Here is a 20,783-nt window from a genome sequence, read left to right on the forward strand (position 1 = left end):
TGGCGAAATTTGAATTCAACAAAAATTTGGAATAAAAAGCTGGTTTAATGGAGAATGTGTAATCATTGTTGAGCATTATAAAAACCCATCTGGTTCACTATTGTCCTTCAGGGAAGGGAATGTGGCATTCTCACACTTCTGGTCTACCTGTGATTCCAGACCTACAGCAATATAGATGACTCCTAACTGTTCTCTAAAATGGCCCTAGCAAGCTACTCAGATCAAGTGGCAATTAGGGATTGGCAATAAATGCCAGCCCAGCCAGCAACATCCACACCCCATGATCAAATAATCACCAGTTCCAGTGATGACCACCTAAAACAGCATCTATTTCCTACACAAACACAGAAATTGCTGGAAAAGCTCATCAGGTCTGGCGGCATCTGTGGCAAGAAATCAGCGTGAATGTTTAGGTCAAATGACCCTTCTTGAGCTTGGGTGCTGAGGGAAGGTATCTCACCCCGGAACAGTAACTCTGATTTCTCTCTGCAGATGCTGTCAGACCAGCTGAGCTTTTCCAGCAGTTTCTGGTTATAGCATCCACAGTCCTGTTGGTTTTTATTTAGTATATATTTGCCGTTGACTTTTCAGTATTTCAGAGCTGGCCCACATTGGGAGTGCTCACGCCGATCAGGGACAAATACATAACCTTCTCACAGCAATGCAAAAACCAGCCTTATTGAGAGATTTAGCTTTTCCCTTGGGACAACCCAGTAAAAACATACAAGACAATAACCAGTTTACCTTGCATCACTGTAAAGGCACAGCAACAGTGGCCTGCCATGACGACTCAGACTTTCCAGGATATCATGATGTACATGACTTCCACAACGCCAAAATTTCATGGGACCACCTACTATTAGCTTCAAAGTCGTAAGAATTTCATTCACACACCACTGCTCCCTGACTGATTGTAATATCCATTGTTATGCTGCTGTCACAAAGCCCGATTAGATCATTAAAGCTAGCAGTAATGAGGTTAAAGGGTGTATCCACTGATTTTGTTTAAATAGTGTAAGAAAACATGTTGGTTGGATATCATACTATATCGTCATATTCCTACTGAGTAGGATATCATTTTATCTCATCAACTGATCCATTCCTGGGGTTCTTACATTGCCAATCCCTCTGGCATCACTACTTTCAATCCATAACTCTTTGGTCCAACATGTTCACTCAAAACAAAAATCTCTGATGAATTTTGAATCAAGTTACTGCTTAATTTGTCATTTTCAAATCAAGTTGCGTTATGATTTCCACTTTACAAGTTTTGTTTTCATACACATGGCAAGTTATGATCTGGGAGCAAGACTGATTGAACAGCTTATTCTGGGCTGAATCTTTAGTCCTTGTGTTACAGGCCTGTGTCAGGACCATTTCTGATCTCAACCCTGCTCCACCTGTCGGGGTTCCTGTCTGTGAGCTCAGCCCCATGATGAGCAATTCAGAGGCTGCCTTTGGGTCTGCAGACCCTAATCAGAGCTCTCAAACACCAGGCACTGTCCCTGTCAGAGACAGAGCAGGAGGACACCTCCTTAGAAATGCAGCCTCCCAAAAAACAAATTATAATTGAATGTAACAAATGGTGGACACCCTTCCGAACATAGTCACTGGCAGCAGTCCAGGGCACTGATGGTTCCAGCTCCGTGAGTGGAAGTCGACCAGGAGGCCAAGCAAGTCTAAGGGTTTGTCCACCATCAGCACCATCTCCAATCAGCTCACAAACAGGCAGTCAGTTACTCAAGATAACAAGGTGTGGAGCTGGATGAACACAGTGGGCCAAGCAGCATCATAGGAGCAGGAAGGCTGAGGTTTCAGGTCTAGGCCCGAAAAGTCAGCCTTCCTGTTCCTCTGATGCTGCATGGCCCACTGTGTTCATCCAGCTCCACACCTTGTTATCTCACATTCTCCAGCATCTGCTGTTCCTACTATCTCAGAGTCAATTATTCAAGTTGGGCTACCTACCAGGGCTGTGCTGATTAGGGATGATTGCTCAGAAGCAGAACTACATCAGCTCAGTGGCCCAATGTCAACTTCTATGGTATCTTTCGAGGTTCTACCTTTAAGTTCACCCCTGTGGGACCAGGAAGATTTAGCCCTCAAAAAGAGCCAGCACGGGAACAAAGGGCCTAATGGTCTCTTCTGTGCAATCTAAGTATACGATGTATGAAGCTGGATGAACACAGCAGGCCAAGTATCATCAGAGGAGCAGGAAAGTTTGACATTTCGGGTTGAGACCCTTCTTCAGAAATGGGGGAGGGGAAGGGGATTCTTAAATAAATAGGGAGAGAGGGGGAGGCAATGATAGCAGATGGATAGAGGAGAAGATAGGTGGAGAGGAGACAGACAGGTCAAAGAGGCGGGGATGGAGCCTCACCTTCACTGGCTCTAAACCCCGCCTCTTTGACCTGTCTGTCTCCTCTCCACCTATCTTCTCCTCTATCCATCTGCTATGCACCTCCCCCGTCTCCCTATTTATTTCAGAATCCCCTTCCCCTCCCCCAATTCTGAAGGAGGGGTCTAGGCCCGAAATATCAAACTTTCCTGCTCCTCTGATGCTGCTCGGCCTGCTGTGTTCATCCAGCTTCACACCGTCTTATCTCAAATTCTCCAGCATCTGCAGTTCCTACTAACTCTGTACGATTGTATGAATCTCTGATTTCTTTTTAAATAAAAGAGCCTTAAATTGTGTGGAATGGCTGAGAAGCAGAAAATAAACAACACTATGAAGATATAACTGTGCCAATTGGCCATTAAAACAGTACAATTAAGCAATTCAAAGCTTCGACCATTGAGAAATACCTGATAACGATCCCAGTCAGAGATAATGATGCACGCAACATTAGATGTCGAAAAGAAAATTTCACACGTAGTTCATTACTGCCATTTGTTTTTATTTTTCCAGAAAGTGAAAAAGATTTGAACAGGATCCTTTTCAAGAAAAACAAACTGAAAGTTCGAACTGTGTAAGAAGCCTCTTGAAAGGAGGAATGTCAGCATAGAAAGGCATTTGGAGACTCAGTGAAAAAAAAATCTCCAAATATGCAGCCCACAAATCCCATGCAAACTTGAAAGGTTAAGTTAGTTATATCTGTGGAAAGAAATGAGTGGCCATGAAGGAAAAGATTTACATGAATAAAAACAAAAACCTACCTCAACCACTGGGCGTACTGAGCATCTTCATCCAAGTCAGGAATGGAATGGCCCATCTTCAGTTCTCCAATCTCTATGGCAAGTGTGTCAATTAGCTGTGATGAGCAGACAAGGGTGTATTTTTAGACAGGGGAAAAGTCAAGCTAAGAGCAAAATTAACTGGCCTGCAGAAACTTGACATCATTAAAAACACAAAGCATTTAGATTAAGTTCACCTAATATGGGGGCGGCATGGTGGGTAGCACTGTTGCCTCACAGCGCCAGGGACCCGGGTTCGATTCCAGCCTCAGGCAACTGTCCGTGTGGAGTTCGCATATTCTCCTCGTGTCTGCATGGGTTTCCTCTGGATGCTTCGGTTTCCTCCCACAGTCCAAAGGTGAGCAGGTTAGGTAGATTGGCTGTGCTAGATTGCCCGTAGTGTTCAGGGAGGTGTAGATTAGGTGGGTTATAGGGGGATGGGTCTGGGTGGCATGCTCTGAGGTTTGGAGTGGACTTGTTGGGCCAAAGGGCCTGTTTCCACACTGTAGGGATTCTATATTTACACTACTGTAGGCATGAACACTCCTAATAAAGGCAAATACTTTGGAATGCACACTGTTCTTATTTCAAGCTGTAAAATGACATTTTGTGCGACTTCTGAATAATATTTGTCTATAGTAAAAATCAAAGGACGAATAGGAAGTGAACAGCTTAACTTTGTACTCACTTTCAAACTTCACCTGTATCTACATTAAAAACTAAGTTTCCTGCCAATTCCTGCTACAATAAAAACATTCAGTATATTCCTTTGAAGGCATTCCTAGTTCATGCGTATTGCTGCAGGTTTTGGTAAAAAGAACCAGTTGTATAAACAGCAAAGTTTCCACTCTTCAAGTGCAATTTTCTTGCATTGGCAAAAATAGACTAACCCACTGGAACTAAAAATCAAATTCGACCCAAAAGCAGGCAGGCCTTTAAGATTTGGTATATCCCCAATTACCCATGACCCAGACTCAAGTTCTCTGACCGGTCTGACTCACAGCATCATGATCTCCACAATGGGTAATGTAAGGAGCCAATTCCCAAATCTAGTTCAGCTGGAACGGGGACTGAATGCCAAACCGTTAGCACAACGGCCATCAAGGCAACTGGGTTAACCAGCCTGGGACAGATCCAGCAGAGGTCTGGGCAGCACAGTAGTACAATGTCAGGGGACAGACGCACTGGTGTCCTCAGCATGGACTCTGCACTCTGTAATGTCTCATTGCATCAGCTTAAACATGGGCAAGTAAACCTGCTAATAGTGACCATATACTACATCTCTTCACCACCCCAAATAAAAGCCTTGGATATCAAACCAGTACTCCTCCAGGCTGAACACCGCTTGGAGGAAGCACTGAGAATGGCAAGGTGTCAGAAAGTACTCTCGGTGGGGATCAGCTGCTACACTCAATACGCAGCAGGGTGACGGATGAGGGAATCAAAAGGGAAAGGCACTGACCTCATCTATCACCTCACCAATCTGCCTGCTCTAGAAGTATCTATCCATGACAGTATCAGTAGAAGGGACCACCACACAGTGGAGATGAATTCCATCTACACTCTGAGGATACACTCCACGATACTGCACTATCACTTGGCTAAAATGGGACGGACTCTGAACACATCAGCAACTCAATACTGGGTATCCGCGACCGAGGGGATCAGCAGCAAAACCGTGCTCCAACACTAACTTCATGGCCGAGCGTATCCCTGAATCTGTCATCACCGTCAAGCCAGAGATAAACCCTGAGTGAAAGGAGAGTGCAGGAGGGCATGCCAGGAGCAGCACCAGACATACCTGCAAATGAGGTGTCAACCTGGTAAAGCTTTAACACAGGATTTCTTCTATTTTGTGAGGACTCCTTACTCCATACTACTTTTAGACGTATTTCAGCGAGTTCTCCTCACATCACCTTCTATCAAAGCTAAGAAGCCAAGGTTTCTCCAGGATATTCTCATAACTCATGTTAGTCCTTGCTCACTTGGCAGGTTGTGGCTTTAAGCCCCACCTCAGGGCTTGAGCACCAAATTGAGGCTGACACTTCTGTGTGGAATGAAGGGAGCGCAGAACTGTCAGAAGTGCCATCTTTCAAATGAAACATTAACCCGGGATACAGTCTGCCCTTGAAGGCAGGTGAAAAAATTACATGGCAATATTTCAGAGAGCAGCAGTGGGGCTATCCCAGTGGGATATATTTATATTTGTTCTTCAAACTCTATCTGGTCATCATTATATATCTATTACAACATTGTACCCGATGACTAAACTTCAAATATTTTATTGTCTTTAAAGTGCTTTGGGACATCCTCTGAGGTCATGAAAGTGTTAAATAAATGAAGATCTTTTGTTGTTAAAACTTACTTCAATACTAGTGAACAGTCTCATGGTTTTTCTTTATGTCAACTAACTGGATTGGAATATTCCATCATCATTTAATGAACACGGGATACAAAATGCAAGGTGCATTCTAATTCAATGCATGATACTCTTTTAATACAAGTTCTTCGACCTGTATTTACAGTTTAACTACAATGTTCAACATTTGATTGCTTTGTTGATTGTTGCTTCGCAGTGTTTTTAGCTGCCACCAGCTCACAAGGAATTTGCACACATTTACCATGTGCAAACTGAATGTAAGCTGCATTTATACCACAACAACAGTAATAATGCTTTCTGCAAATAAAAACATGCTCCACTTTACTCCAGAATCAAGTCTGGTTCTGAACTCCAAAGTTACATTTTAACTTTCGTGTTAATACAAACTGCTTTTCGCTATAAACAATATTTTAGTGAGGGCCGTAAGATTTGAATCATTTCTGTGTTTACACGTGGAAATTACTTTGTAATCGGACCACATTGTTGCTTTTGGGAATGTTCCCTTTTGTTCTGTGGTTTGATGCCCACAATCATGGGCTTGGGTTCAAGAGGGATGAATTGAGAAGAAGGAAAAGTCATGAATAAATCGAGAAGCTTGGGGTTCTTTATAACATTGTTTATTATGTAAGGCCAAGATATTCCGATGGCCAGATAGGGCAGCATAGACTGGCCTTCCATGTCAGGACCATGTGGTAGCCCAGATCCAACAGAGTTTGTGGGAATGGCCTGGGAAATTGAAGATTTTAATGGGAAAGTCCCCTGCATCAGGAACTATTTGAAATCATCCTTTAAAAGGCGGAGAATTCGGATGGTTCCCCTTCAGTTTATTGAGCAGTGACTGGAACAAGGGCCAGTTGGATCTCCGACTATGAGACCCTGGATTGGCCCAGGTTAACAGGCCAGTCAGGGAGCCCGGTCTGACAGATATAAACAGGATATTCGGAGAGTCTTCTCAGTCTGAGGACTGGCCCCGAGCTGGCTGGTCAGGCCCCATGAATTATACACACTCCATAAACTCTACCACATAGGGCTAGTCAGTCTACTCCACATGCTTCTCCGTACATGTTTCCCTCTCCATCATTCATGTGGTTAGACATCAACCACCAAAGCTACTCACAATCTTTCTAACTCCACCCACACTATGATATCCAGCAAGAAGCAGCTCCGTAACATCATCTTAATTGCCTCAGTACCCATTGTAATTGTGCTCAATTAAACAGCATTTTGGAACATTTCCATTGATAAGGCATCATAACCTTTTGCCCTTTTATCACTGTTAATGGTGCTCAAAAAGACCAAAATAATTGATTGGCAGTGAGAATAACGGAAAGTACTCTTCACTGTTTTAAGCAATAAATCAAACTGCAAGTTCCAGCATTAGCACCTGTACTTTTGAACACATAAATCTGTAAAATGCTGTCTGACATACTCTGCACTTCGAGGATTCAGTATAATAATTATTGCTGATAAGACATGCACTGAAATCAATATAGTGGCAAAATGTGAAATCTTCGTCCACAAAATCCAGTCTAAAGACGGCAGTGTTGGTACATTTAGCGCAGAAATTTTTTTTTTAAAACAGCAGCTTGTCATTAAGTAGCACCTTTAATGGTGGTAAAAGAGCTTAGTCTGCTTTGCATGTGCATTATGGTACAAAATTCAAGCCTGAATCAATGCCACCAGTAAACGATTATTGCAGGTAGGCAATTTATGCAACACTGAAACTTCACAAATGTCATTTTTCTGAAGTTAATTAGAGATGGGTATTTCAAAACAAAATCAAAAGCAGAGTTTTTTTTTAAAAAAGACCATTTTCTATTTCCTTTATCTGGTTGTCATAACCTCGAATGTTTCTTTTCTCCCGATCTTCATTGCACTTTTAGGACACAATTTAAATGTAATTTATACGTCCCGTTTTCTGTTTCCAAGATTAGACACAGATTGCGAAGTTTTCCAGATACTTTCAGCACTAAAACATTTCTACAGTAGACAAGATGTAGTCTTATACAACAACGTCTATAACACAAGACACAATCTTAGCCAAGGAATTGAACTGTGTTCTAGGAACAGTCACCTGGAAGCTGTTTAAACATCTGATTTACAACTGGATTGCCTGCTGTTGATCATTAAAGATGATGCATGGCACTTAAGTTGGTAGCACTTCAAAAAACAGACTCTGCTGAGCTGCTACCAGTGCTATTGGTTCAGAGCTAAACAAGCAAGAGTTTAAAATGTAATGTTTAAAATATTGAACAAAAGTTCAGCTTTCACTGTTTGCCAGGAGATTGGAAGTGAACTATTAAAAAGATACTGGGAGAAATTCTGGAACATTTTGAAAACCATCTATCAAACGTTATTTTGAAAATTCTCTTGAGGGCATCACCTCACTGGACACATTATAGAAGACACCAGGAGAAATAGTGTCTTTGGTCATGTGTCTCATTAGGGGTCTGTCAGCCTTTGGCCTTCACAAGGAATGGCAGGAGGACATGAAGCCAGGCAGAGCAGAAGCAGTAGTTGTGGGAGAGACCCCCTTAGAGGGTACAAGGCAGGATCAGATACCAGGTTAGAGCTAGTCTCTGATCAAAACACTTAGAAACCTTTGTGGGCAGAGAATAGGATGGTGTTCTTTCCATCCAGCACTAATTGCCACCAAACTAGGTGAATCCCAATGTCCCAGTGAAATATCACCTTACCACTATTCAGAGACTTCAATATGCCTGGTATCACAGAACTCTGAAAGATACTTGGGGAATGAATCAGATAACCAGCAGCAACATCTCGCAGTGAATGATTGAAGAAAAGTATTTTTAACAAACTCTGCTGATATTAAATGACAATACACAGTACTTGAGGAGAGTAGAGTTACTTTCTTTAGTCTGAATCACACAGGAACAGCGAAGGATAAATCTGCCAAGATCTATAATCACTGGGGGAATTTTAGGAGTGAGATTTTATGTTGAAAAGTTCATAACCCCATTTAGACCCATGGAGATAGATCGTTGATGCCTGCAGGACAGCTGGTTGAGATGGTTAAGATGGTGTATGGGATACTTGCCTTGATAAGTCAAGGCCCTGAACAAAACAGCAAGGAGGTTACGATGGAGCTGAATACAACATCATTTAGCCCAAGCTGCAGTACTGTGTGCAATTCTGTTGCCCCACTATAGGAAGGGATGTGACTGCTCGGGAAAGGATGCAAGGGAGATTCATCAGGGTGTTGACCGGGCTGTGGCAATTCAACTATGAATAGAGACTAGACAAATACAGAGAAAGCTGGAGAAACTCAGTAGGTCTGACTGCACCCTCAGAAAGAAAAAAACAGGGCTATTGTTTCGAGTCCAGTGTGACTTCTTCAGAATGGAAATAGGCTAGGGTTGTTTTCCCTGGAGCAAAGCAGTGCCAGAGGGGGACTCATGGGAGTGAACAAAGTTCTGGAGGACATAGACAGGGCAGAAAGGGAAAATCTATCCCCCAAGAGAAGGGGTAACAACCAGAGATGCAGTTTCAAGGCAAGGAGCAGGGGATTTAGAAGAATTTGAGAAACCATTTTTATTCCCCACATGGTTGTGGGTATCTGGAACTCACTGCCTGAAGAAAGGGCAGTAGAGGCTTATAACCTCAACACATTTAAGAATTATTTAGATTAGCACTTGAAACACCACAGCACACCAGGCTCTGGGCCACATTCTGGAAAATGGGATTAGAACAGATGGAGAATTCTTCATTGCTGAAGAAGGGTCCTGACCTGAAACATCAGCTTTCCTTAGCCCCTGATGCTGCCTGGCCTACTGTGTTCCTCCAGCTCCATACTGTGTTATCTTAGAATAGATGCATGTTTGATGACCAGCACAGAATGGTCCAAAGGGCTTCCTACTGTGTTGAAAAAACTGAGTCTCTCTGACACTATGAGATAACTTTATTTAAAAAGACATTAGATGTGTCAAATACAGGTCATTATTTTTAAACGTTGAATGTCACTAGATTAGAAAAAAAGACGCACTCAGCATGTCTGGCTTCCGTGACCCTGCACACACTACTGAGTAGTACTCCTACAATCATTAAAGTAGCAACATGTTCCTCTGAAAGGAGATAAAGTCAGATGTTCCAGTTTGCATCCCACAACTTCCCACAAACTTCCTAAAACACCAAACAGCCATGACCACAGAAAGACATTCCACAGAATTTAGATACTGAAAATAAGTTCTTACACAGCATCAGCACTCTTATTATCTTTATTTATATTCTGTACTAAAGAACAGATTTACCAAATATAGTTTGCACCATGTGCTACTTTTTGTTTTAAAAAAAATGAAGTAAACTGCCCACATCAGGATTAAGCTTCTTTACCAGTACATCTTATATATCGCATCACTGATAGCCTCAGGATGTACTGCAGTATCATGCGTCAATGAAATGTCTGACTTCCCGGAGATGCCTTCAACCCACAGAGCGATAAGCTCACTTGAAAATGCATGAAAACAACTTTCTTGTGTTGTTCACATTTAGATTCCATATTTAAAGATTGATCTGTACCTTAACTCCATCTGCCCACAGCCTTTCTGACAGGAATCTGCCAATTTCAGATTTCTACTATTGTTTGTGAACAAAAATGCTTCCTGACATCAACCATGAGTGAACTAGCTCCAACTTGAATCTTATTCCCTTTGGTCTGGACTTTCCTGCCACAGGAAATAGCTTCTCCCTGTCTTTGCTTCAAATCCTTTAATCATCCGAAACGTCCCTTAAATCTTCTATACTGAAAAGGATACAACACAGCTCTATAAGTTGCCCTTATAATTTAACCATTTCAGCCCAGTATCACTCTGTGTACTGCACAACCTCAAAGGCCAATATATCCTGCACGTTAGCACGGTGCTCACGACGGAATTTAATATTATGGGGTCTAATCAGAGATATGTACAACTGTAGAGCAGTTCAATTTCATTGGATTGCTGCTTTCTTGAAATAAGAGCCAACAGTTACATTGGCCTTTTTAGTTGAGAACACTCCACTAGCTGCAGTGATTTCTGTACTTAGGAGTCCCAAAGTGTTTCAACTCATTCACAAAGTCAGAAGTCACACTACACCAGGCCATAGTCCAACAGGTTTATTTGAAATCACAAGCTTTCGCAGTGCTCCAGAAGCTTGTGATTTCACATGAACCTGTTGGACTATAACCTGGTGTCATGTGACTTCTGACTGTCCAACACTGGCACCTCCCATCGTAACTCATTCACAGTCCTCGCTTCTCACCATTTACAAAAATGATCTGATCTCTCTTCCGCAGGTCTAAAGTGGGGAGGGTTTCCAACAATGAACTCCATCTGCCACACAGCATTTTTCACTTAATCAATTGTTACATTTTTGCAACTTTCTAATCCCATCCTTGCTATTTACAGTGCCGCCTGTGTCTTGTTCCTTTATCCAAATCATTTCTAATTATTATGAAAAGATGTGGAGCCCACACTAACCCCTAGTTATTAGTCACATCCTGGCAATTTGAGGATGTACCAATTTCTGTCCAACTCCCTACTCATGTCAATAGGCTACCTCAAGGCTACAAGTTATCATGTTAAATAACAGTCATGTATTGATCCTTGTAAAATATTTTATGGCAGTTTGCATGATTAATATCCTTATGTACTAAACTAGTTACCTCCTCAAAAAAATTGCAGTAGCTTCATTTGGTGTGATTACTTACCTTTTACAAATCCATGCTGATCAGCTCATATTTGTCTGCCAACTCATTAACAGCAGGTTACTTAAAACAAGAGATTGAAATAGCTGAAATTTAAGGCTGCTTGTTCAGTGTTTAACTTTTTTTTAAATACACCCATAACGTTTACATCCAAGTTTCTGACTGTCTCAACCGAGCTGTCCATAGGAAAAAGGAAACATAACTAGGGTGGGATCATTTCCTCATCTCTCAAGCATGTTTCCTGGCAAAGTACTAACAAATGCTGTTGAAGTGAAGTGTCTGAGATCACCCTTCCAGAAAAAAAAGGGGAGTGGTGCAAAGTGGATACAAGGGGTGCAGTAAAGAAAGTGAACGAGAATCAGCTTAAAGCAAAAAAAGGAAAGCCAACTAAAAGAGGAACAGAGGATATTTATAAAACCTTCGTGTTTGTGAAAAGATGACCCCTCAAAATTTCAATACCTTAAAAAAACTCCCTCGCTGCAGCTCAACCAGGCCTGACATTCTCAGCGGTATCTGGGATGGCTTCAGAGTTTAGCGAGACTGACCTGAAACCAAAGACATTTAATGATTATTCCATGCGAAAGGAAATTCTGATGCTCACATACTAAGAAGAAACCAACTAGGAACAGACATTCTGCCAAAATCTGTGACAGCAACACCTTCTTATTAATTCTATACCGGCAAAGTGATCCCAAAACACAGAGTAGATCACACAGCACCGGAGTTCAGATATACTTTATCTTCAAATATCTTCTTCACTTTCAACAAATAGAAGCAATGTGAAACTCATTAATAAGGCTCAATTGTGCTGTAACTAAAGTCTTCCGTGTGCTCATGTTGGGACTGAAGGTAATTTGAGGTCAAGAGACACAAACAGCTGCTTGCGTTTAATTTTTGATTTGGAATACAAGCTTGTATTTTCTCTTCTTATTCAGTAAGTAACATATCCCCTCCTTTTTTTTTGCCCCAGCACCAAATCAATATGATGCAAAAAGCAAAGAAAGATGTTTTCAAGTTGCTAGCTGTTCTGGTACAAACTACAAATTGTTCAACTGCAAACTGAACTTTAAAATCTATTTGACAGCTTTGAAAACCAAGTTAAATGTTTCTCAGGGAAGCCATGACCCGAAGTTTCTAATGGTGGATGTTGTTTCAATAGGGTAACATCCTGGGGGGGAAAGGACTGGATCCTGACAGGAAGATACAAGTAGCTAGAGTTTGGATTAGATTAGATTTCCTACACTGTGGAAACAGGCCCTTCAGCCTGACAAGTCCACACTGCCCCTTGAAGCATCCCACCCAGGTCCATTCCCCTATAATCCACACACCCCTGAACACTACGGGCAATTTAGCATGGCCGGTCCACCTAGCCTGCACATCTTTGGACTGAGGGAGGAAATCGGAGCACCCGGAGGAAACCCACGCAGATATGGGGAGAGCGTGCAAACTCCACACAGACAGTTACCCGAGGCTGGAATCGAACCTGGGTCCCTGGCATTGTGAGGCTACAGTGCTAACCACTGAGCCACCATGCCACGCTAATTTGCCACGAATTGAAGTGTAGACTACTACTACCCGCATGCACTTGTTTTAAAAAAAACTGATTCAGCAATACCTTCAATTAACCTTAATATCACAATATGTCAGATCAAAAGTTGTCCATTCAGCCCATTGAGTCTGCTCCACCATTCAATGAGATCATGACTGATGTGATAAACCCCAACTTCACTTCAGGGATGCTTTGAGGATGTAAGTTCATAAGACATAGGGGCAGAATTAGACTATTCAGCCCACTGAAGTCTGCTCTGCCATTCGATTGTGGCTGATGTGCTCCTCACCCCCATTTTCCTGCCTTCTCCCCATAACCCTTCAACACATTACCAATTAAAAATCTGTCTAACGCCTCCTTAAACTTACTCACCGTCCTAGTATCCACTGCACTCTGGGGTAGCGAATTCCACAGATTCACAACCCTTTGGGAGAAGTAGTTTCTCCTCAACTCCATTTTAAATTTGCTATTCCTTATCCTAAGACAATGACCTCTCATCCCAGAATGCCCCACAAGAGGAAGTATCCACTCCATGTCTATTTTATCTATGCCTTTTACCATCTTGAATACCTCAAAATTGATCTTCCCGCAATCTTCTAAATTCTAGAGAGAGTACAGGCCTAATCTATTCAATTTCTTCATCCGACAAACTCTTCACCTCTGGGATCAAATCTAGTGAACCTCCTCTGAACTGACTCCAACGCCACCACATTTTTCCTCAAATAAAGGGACCAAAACTATGCACAACACTCCAGGTGCAGTCTCACCATTGCATTGTATAGTTGTAACAATACTTCCCTACTTTTATATTCTATTCCTTTAGCTATAAAAGCCAACACTCCATTCACTTTTTAAAAAATTATCAGTTATACCTGCATGCTAGTTTTCTATGACTCATGAACAAGGACAACCAGATCCCTTTGAACCAGGGTATCCTGAAGTCGCTCCTCATTTAGATCATAAGTCACCCTCCCATTTTTCTGACCATAATGCATGACCTCACACTTAACCATGTTGAACTCCATCTGCCACATTTTGGCCCATTCTACTAACCTATCTATATCCATTTGCAAGGTTCCTATTTCCTCGTTGCTATTTACTGCCCTGCCTGTTTTTTGTGTCATTCACAAATTTGGCTACAAAGCCTTCTATCCCTGTGTCCAAGTCATTAATGTAGATTGTAAATAACTGGGCTCCAAGGACCAAACCCCATGGCATTCCACTTGTTACTTCTTGCCATCTAGAAAAAAAAATCATTGATCCCAACTCTGTGTCCACTATCCAGTCACCTATCCAAGCTAGTATGCCTGAAAACCAGTCAGCTCGGCAAACCAACCAACTACTCTAACCAAGCTAATAAATTACCCTAATCCCATATGATTCAACCTTGTGGTATAACCTTTTGTGCAGCACCTTATCAAACACCTTCTGGAAGTCCAGATATATTACATCTATAGGATCCTCATTATCCACTTTGCATGTTACATCTTTGAAGAGCTCTAACAAATTGGTTAAACATGATTTGCCCTTCATAAAACCATGCTGATTCTGTTGGATAGTGGCTTGACTTTCCAAATGTCCTGATATTGCTTCCTTGATTACTGATGCTAACACTTGGCCAACAACTGATGTTAAACCAACTGGTCTGTAACTTCCCTCATATTGCCCCCATCCCTTTTTGAACAAGGGTGTTACCTTAGCATTTTTCCAATTCATTGGAACCTTTCCAGCATCCAGGAAATTTTGAAATATTGTAATCAATGGATCCAGTATCTCTGCCACATTTCCTTCAACACCCTAGGACATAGGCCATCAGGCTTATATAAATTGTCATCCTCAATCCTAATAGTTTGCCGAGTACCTTTTCCCTATCGATGTTGATTGTTCTAAGTCCTACTTTCTCTATTGCCTCTGACTTGCCCATTCCAATTGTAATGGTATTATTGCCTCAATTTTCACAGTGGAGGACACAAGTGTTGATATAGCATTTCTGCCATTTCAGTGTTCCCTACCATTAAGTCTGCAGTTTCATCAACCAAAGGACCAACATTCACTTCAGCGACTCTCTTCCCTTATATATGCCCATAGAAGCTTTTGCTATCCTTTTTGATATTTTGTGCTAGTTTTCTTTCATAATTTACTTTTTTTTTTAAGTATCCCTTCATTTATGTTTGAAAGTTTCCCAATCCTCCGGCCTTAGCAGTATGGTGTTACCTTAGTTTTTGACTTTATGTTGTCATTGTCCTCCTTGTTTAGCCATGTTTTTTTTTAACCCCACTCCTTTCCCATCTTTCTTCCTGATAGGGATATATTTCAGTTGTGAGGAATTGAGTAGATCCTTAAACAACTGCCACTGTTCATCCACTGTCTTACCATTTAGCCTTCCTGCCCAATCTACTCAAGCCAAATCTGCCCTCATGCCTATGTAATTGCCTTTGTTTAATTCCAGAATACTACTGCGGGGCTGCACTTTCTCATGCCTCCCAAACTGAACTTTGAATTCTATCATACTACGGTCACTACTGCCTCGAGGATCCTTAACCATGATGTCATCAATGAATTTCTCCTCACTACACAGCACCAAACCCAGAGTAGCCTGCTCCCTGGACGGTTCCACAACATACTGCTCCTGGAAACAATCTCTAATACACTCAATGAACGCTTTCTCCAGGTTACACTTGCCAATTTGATTCTTCCAAGCTATGTGCATGTTAAAATCACACTATTATTGCAGTGCCTTTTTTGCAAGCTTCTAGTATTTCCTTGTTTATACTGTAACCCATTGCAGAACTACTGTTTGGGGACCTGTACATTACTCCTACTAAGTACTACTTCCCTTTGCTATTTCTTATTTCTGCCCACATCTTGATCTCCCATGCTTATGTCATTTCTCATTATAGCACTGATCCCTTCCTTCATCAGCAAAGCTACATCACCTCCTTTTCCTTTCAGTCTATCCCTTTGAAATGCCAAATGCCCTGTGATATTCAATTCCCAGACCTGGTTTCCCTGTGACCATGTCTCAGTAATCAGTACCAAATTGGACCCTTTTGTTTCGACTTGCGCTATTAACACATTACTTTTGTTTCAAATGCTTCGTGCATTTCGATACAAAGGCTTTAAATTTGTTCTACTGGTAAATTTCTCTTCTCTTTTATAAATCCTTGGCGCATAAAGACAATCACCTGTTCTGTCCCTCACCTTTATTTTCTGGTAACCATCTGCCACACTGCTAACCTGCGCTCTTACCTCCTCCTTTAATTTGGGTTTTCTAATTTCCCCTTACAGGTCTAGTTATGCAATTCACTAGGATTCTGGTCCCAGCACAAGTTCAGATAAAGACTGTTCCATCTGAACAGGTCCCTTCTTCCCCAAGGTGCCAATGAATTCAACAATTCAAACCCATTTCTCCCACACCAATCTTTAAGCCACATATTTACTTGCTTAAATGATTTCTGCTCTCCCCTGCTCTCACCAGCTTTTTCTTATTACGCAGCTAAACTAGGGAGGGGCTCTCATTCAAGGATAGGGTGGCAGTCAGTGCTCAGAGATAACACACTCATGAACTTCTCACCCAGGGCTTAGCCTTCAACTGGAGAATCCTCAGCTCCATTGCTCAACTCTCTGCCCAAATCAATTTTGCCACTACCCCACCCACCCTTGACTGCAGTAAAGTAGAGAAAGCATTTGAGCAGTTATATAAAAATAACAAGACCTCTGAAGCAGATGGAATCCCTGCTGAAATCTGAAATATGGCAAAGATACACTCCTGATACAGCTGCACAATCTCATATCACTCAACCACGACAAGTGGTATATGTGGGGAATCTTGGTAATATTACCATCTACATTCAAGAATGGAGATAAGTGTGGTCACAGGAACTGCGGAAAACTCTCTCTGTTGTCTGCCAGAAGGAAGATCTTTGCAAGAAAACATGCATAATCGACTCCTTCGGTAGTTGCAGAGTGCCTTCTACAGTTGCAGTGCGATTTTTCTCATTGCGACATACCACAGGCGTGATCGTCTTTGTGCGGTTAATCTAAGAAAACTGTAAGGAACAGCACCAACCTCTGTATATGACCTTTCTCAACCTCAGGGAAAGATTCCAACTCTGTAGCAGTACATTGTATGTGTCTGATATATGCTCCAAGAATATCTCACTTTGATGTATCTTGCATCACGTAGCTGCTCCAAAACAGTCACAAGATCCATTTCTGCTAATGACATGACTGCAGAAATATCAGACACTGGTCGCCATTACATAATAACCATGTAGTTCTTCTGCACGCCTGCAGCTTGCATGGAAATGCAGAGTGGCCTGTGGAAACATTTGCCACAATATCAGAAGAGAAACCAGGCAGTGGAGTTGCCGCTGATTTAGGTCAGCTAACACTGACATAATGCTGACTCTTTCCAAGTATTCTTCTTACATTCACTAAGCTCAGACTGTCGTTAGTCATCAAGCATCACACGCGACCAGTTATTTTTGAAATGAAGGGAGAGTGCAACAAGACTCAGGATTAAAAATATGTTAAATATGCATACTTCTTTTACATTATCAATTATAGATATTTAAACAAATATGCTCACATTTAGCATTTCCTGTCAATCTTTGTGGATCCAAAGATAAAAGTCAGTCCTTACCACACTGCCTGACAGAGACATACACCAATTCTATTCTTTTCTTCATTTCCATACATTATCACCTAGCTCCTACAAGAGGAATCACTGATTCAGTGGGATGTTTTGGCCTGGTTGCTTTGCTGTCAAGGTAGGAATGGACTGTTCCGAGTGCTTAGATGAAACACCTGAAATACCCTGCTGGTTAGTGTGGAGACCTCACTGCTACAGAAAGGAGTGACAATTTCTAACATTTGGTCGCTTACTTGACTTTCAGAAACCTAAATTTGTTTTAGCAGCACATGCAACAAGTTGATCACAGGTGTCAGGCTTTGACGAAACACTAGGAGAACTGTGGGCTTTCACACTGGGAAATGCGATGCCCGAGAGGCGGTGAGCTCATTGACTAGTGGAGTAGACTCAATGGGCAGAATATACTACTTCTGCTTCTATGTTCTTATGGTGATAGGGAGGTGTGAGATATAATAAACGACATGGGAAACATTAATCTGGAATACCCCTTTAAAATAATAATCGGTGAGAGTAGAACAAAGGGTACTAGAATGAATCTTCAGGTATAACACCATAAGATGTAAGTGCAGAAATAAACCGTTTGGCTCAGTGAGACCACTCCACCATCAATGAGATCGTGGCTGATCTGATAATTCTCAATTATAATTTCCTACCTAATCCTTGTAACGCATGATTCCCTTACGGGTTGAAAATCTGTCCATCTCTCCCTTGAACAGGCGTGATGTCTGATGACATGGACTTTAGATAAATTAATGAAGGATGAACAAAAATGGGATGAATGGCTTTCCTCATCTTCATATATGATTATATACTTGCGTTATGACCTTGTCTTTATGACACTGAACAATGATTTTGCAAGATCATGTGGTCATTATCCAGTTAGTACTAGAATCAAGAAGTAAAGATGATAAACACAACATACCAGTTGGCGTTAACTAATTACTCCATAGATTTTTGGCAAAAACATTTACATCAGCCACATGGTAGGAGAAACATAATTTGCAAAACAGTTAGGTCAGAGACCTCAACTAATAAAGATTGCATCTTGATATTGGAACATATAAACAGATATATCAGAGCTGTTATGGCTCAGTAGGAATTTTATATACCGCTAGTACTTCCATCAATGATAGAAATAACTTGGGACTTTTAAATTTAGAAACTTTCCCAAGACGTTTGAAACTTGGGCTGTGCTAGAAGGTAAATTTGACATCTATCCTTTAAGCTCAATTTTAGGTAAGTGCAGATTTGGAGCAAAATAAATCACCCAATGAAGTTATTTAAAGTACACATCGTTCTTGCCAAAGGTCAGACAGGATAAATAAGGGGCTATATCAAGAGCAGACCAAACATGCAAACAATCTTGTGGAACAACCGCCAGCAACATTCCTGCAGTTTTATTGCCCCTTATGCCAACAGCCACCCAAACAAAGTCACAATTATGAACGAAACACAGATTTTCCTTCATGGAAGTCTGCAAATATCATCTCAGTGGGAGTTAAAACTTGGATGCCTTTTCTGAACTTCATCCAACTCATTTTTTTCATTAAACGAGCAGTTGTGGAAGCCATGCTACATGACATATCAACGCAACTGGAGTCAAAGACTTAGAATTATTTGCATTTCCTTCCAACTGCCTATGATTCTTTGTGGAGATGCGGGGGTCACTGGTTAAACCACCCTTTATTTCCCATCCATAGCTGTCCAGAGGTTAATAAAGAATTGACCACATTGTTACAAGTCTGGTGTCACAGGTAGGCCGGGTAAGGATTGCAGATTTCATTCCCTAAAAGGACATCAGAAAAGCAGATGGGTTTTTACAACAATCAAAAGCGGCTACATGGTCACCGTTAGGCTACTCCTTGATTCCAGATTTTTATGAAGTAAAATTTCACCAATTTCCATAATGAGATTCCAACCCACGTCACTGAAGATTAGCCAGGGGCTCTGATCCAGTGATTCTACCCAGTCACCACCACGTCCAATTCTTGGGAGCAGAAGATTCCTTTCACTGTATCTACAAATGTGGCTCAAAATGGCTTTGTACATCCCAAAATTCTAGGTCTACGTAACTGGTTTGTGTACTACAAAGGATAGCATCTTGAAAACCACCTCCCTGTGGAGATAGCTGGCATGCAGTTTTACCTGGAGCACATGGAACTCCTGGCCTGCGGCTGCCTGCTCCACAATCTCAGGTTCCTGTTCTGACTCTGGCCAGGACTTGGATAATGGGCCCAGCCTGAATCTTGTGAAAACCCAGCACCTGCTCATCTTTCAGCTTCTGCCCTCAGTAGTTCAGATCCGTAGGGAATCAGTCTTCGATTTGCAGTCTCAAACACTATTCCGTGGCCCATGCTGGATTCAGAGATCTCTGCACATGTCACATGCAGACCCTACATCAGAATGAGCTGTGATGCTTCCCTTTGGTTGAAAAGTCCACTGAAACCCTCGGTACAGATCCACTGTGTTACCACTTGGAATCAGAAATGATCTGTCTCCTTCAGTAGTAAAGGGATTTAAGCAACAGCCATAAAGGGACCAAAATGCGTCAAAAAAATGACTCACGTTGAAACATGCAATACTTAGAAATTCTTAAGTCTTGAAATAAATGACATAAGTGAAAGCAAACAAACAAGTCCTGGTAGGGTTCAACGTATTTTGAACATATACAGCACGTTACTCTCTGAATGTCCCACTGGGCTATTCAAAAACATGGGAATGTAGTGTGGCTGGGCAGGTTTCCAATATTGGTTTATTGAATTTAAAAATGCTTGTGCTGAGATCAAGTTATTGCCAAATCTAGCTGGAGTAAAAATCTCAAAGTTTATGCTCAGTGTTTCTCAGAGAAACTATGAAAAGGATCCGACAGCTTCCCACACGAACGTCAGGACACAAATGGGCGATGTTTTTCCTAATTTCAACTTTTCACTGCGTGTCGACAGGAAATGGAATCAAATGGCTGGCCAGGATATTGAAAAGTTGGTCTGGTGCCCATTAAGACACCCAGAATAAATACCAACGGAGGGGTGGGACTGGATCGGCATATACCTTTAGAAAAGCATGACCATACTCTGTACATTCCAACCTAACCTGAACTGTTTTGGAACAGAATTAAAGGCTTTGATTCACATCAAAACGTCAGTCTTCAGCAGACCAATCTTATTGGTTCTTATGAAGGTTAATTATGTTGCTAACTTATGCAGTTCCACCCTCCAAACTTGCATTTTCTTTGGCTTGATCTCTGCAAAGAAATGGTTGTTGGTATGCCTGATTCAATGAAACAGTTGGTAACAGTGGATCAAACAAAATGCACCTAATCTAACCAGGA

The 20,783-nt window shown here is 41.6% G+C and overlaps 1 protein-coding gene across 5 annotated transcripts in view; it reads right to left on the reverse strand.

Moving 5' to 3' along the window:
- The window catches only part of LOC125454902 (ras and Rab interactor 2-like), a 136,276-nt gene that overhangs the window by 42,323 nt on the left and 73,170 nt on the right, over window positions 1-20,783 (reverse strand). For 2 of the 5 annotated variants that reach the window (XM_048536181.2, XM_048536184.2), the window contains exons 3-5: window positions 16,871-17,120; window positions 11,712-11,797; window positions 3,154-3,248 (exon numbers count right to left, since the gene is read on the reverse strand). In XM_048536181.2, the coding sequence (XP_048392138.1) occupies window positions 3,154-3,248; window positions 11,712-11,753 (137 nt within the window). In that variant the 5' untranslated portion in view covers window positions 11,754-11,797; window positions 16,871-17,120. Of the gene's footprint in view, window positions 1-3,153; window positions 3,249-11,255; window positions 11,372-11,711; window positions 11,798-16,870; window positions 17,121-20,783 lie in introns of those variants that run through there. The other 3 variants (XM_048536182.2, XM_059648355.1, XM_048536185.2) reach the window with 2 other exon arrangements.

Source organism: Stegostoma tigrinum, chromosome 9, assembly GCF_030684315.1.
Source record: "Stegostoma tigrinum isolate sSteTig4 chromosome 9, sSteTig4.hap1, whole genome shotgun sequence".
In the NCBI taxonomy this organism is placed as follows: Eukaryota; Metazoa; Chordata; class Chondrichthyes; order Orectolobiformes; family Stegostomatidae; genus Stegostoma; species Stegostoma tigrinum.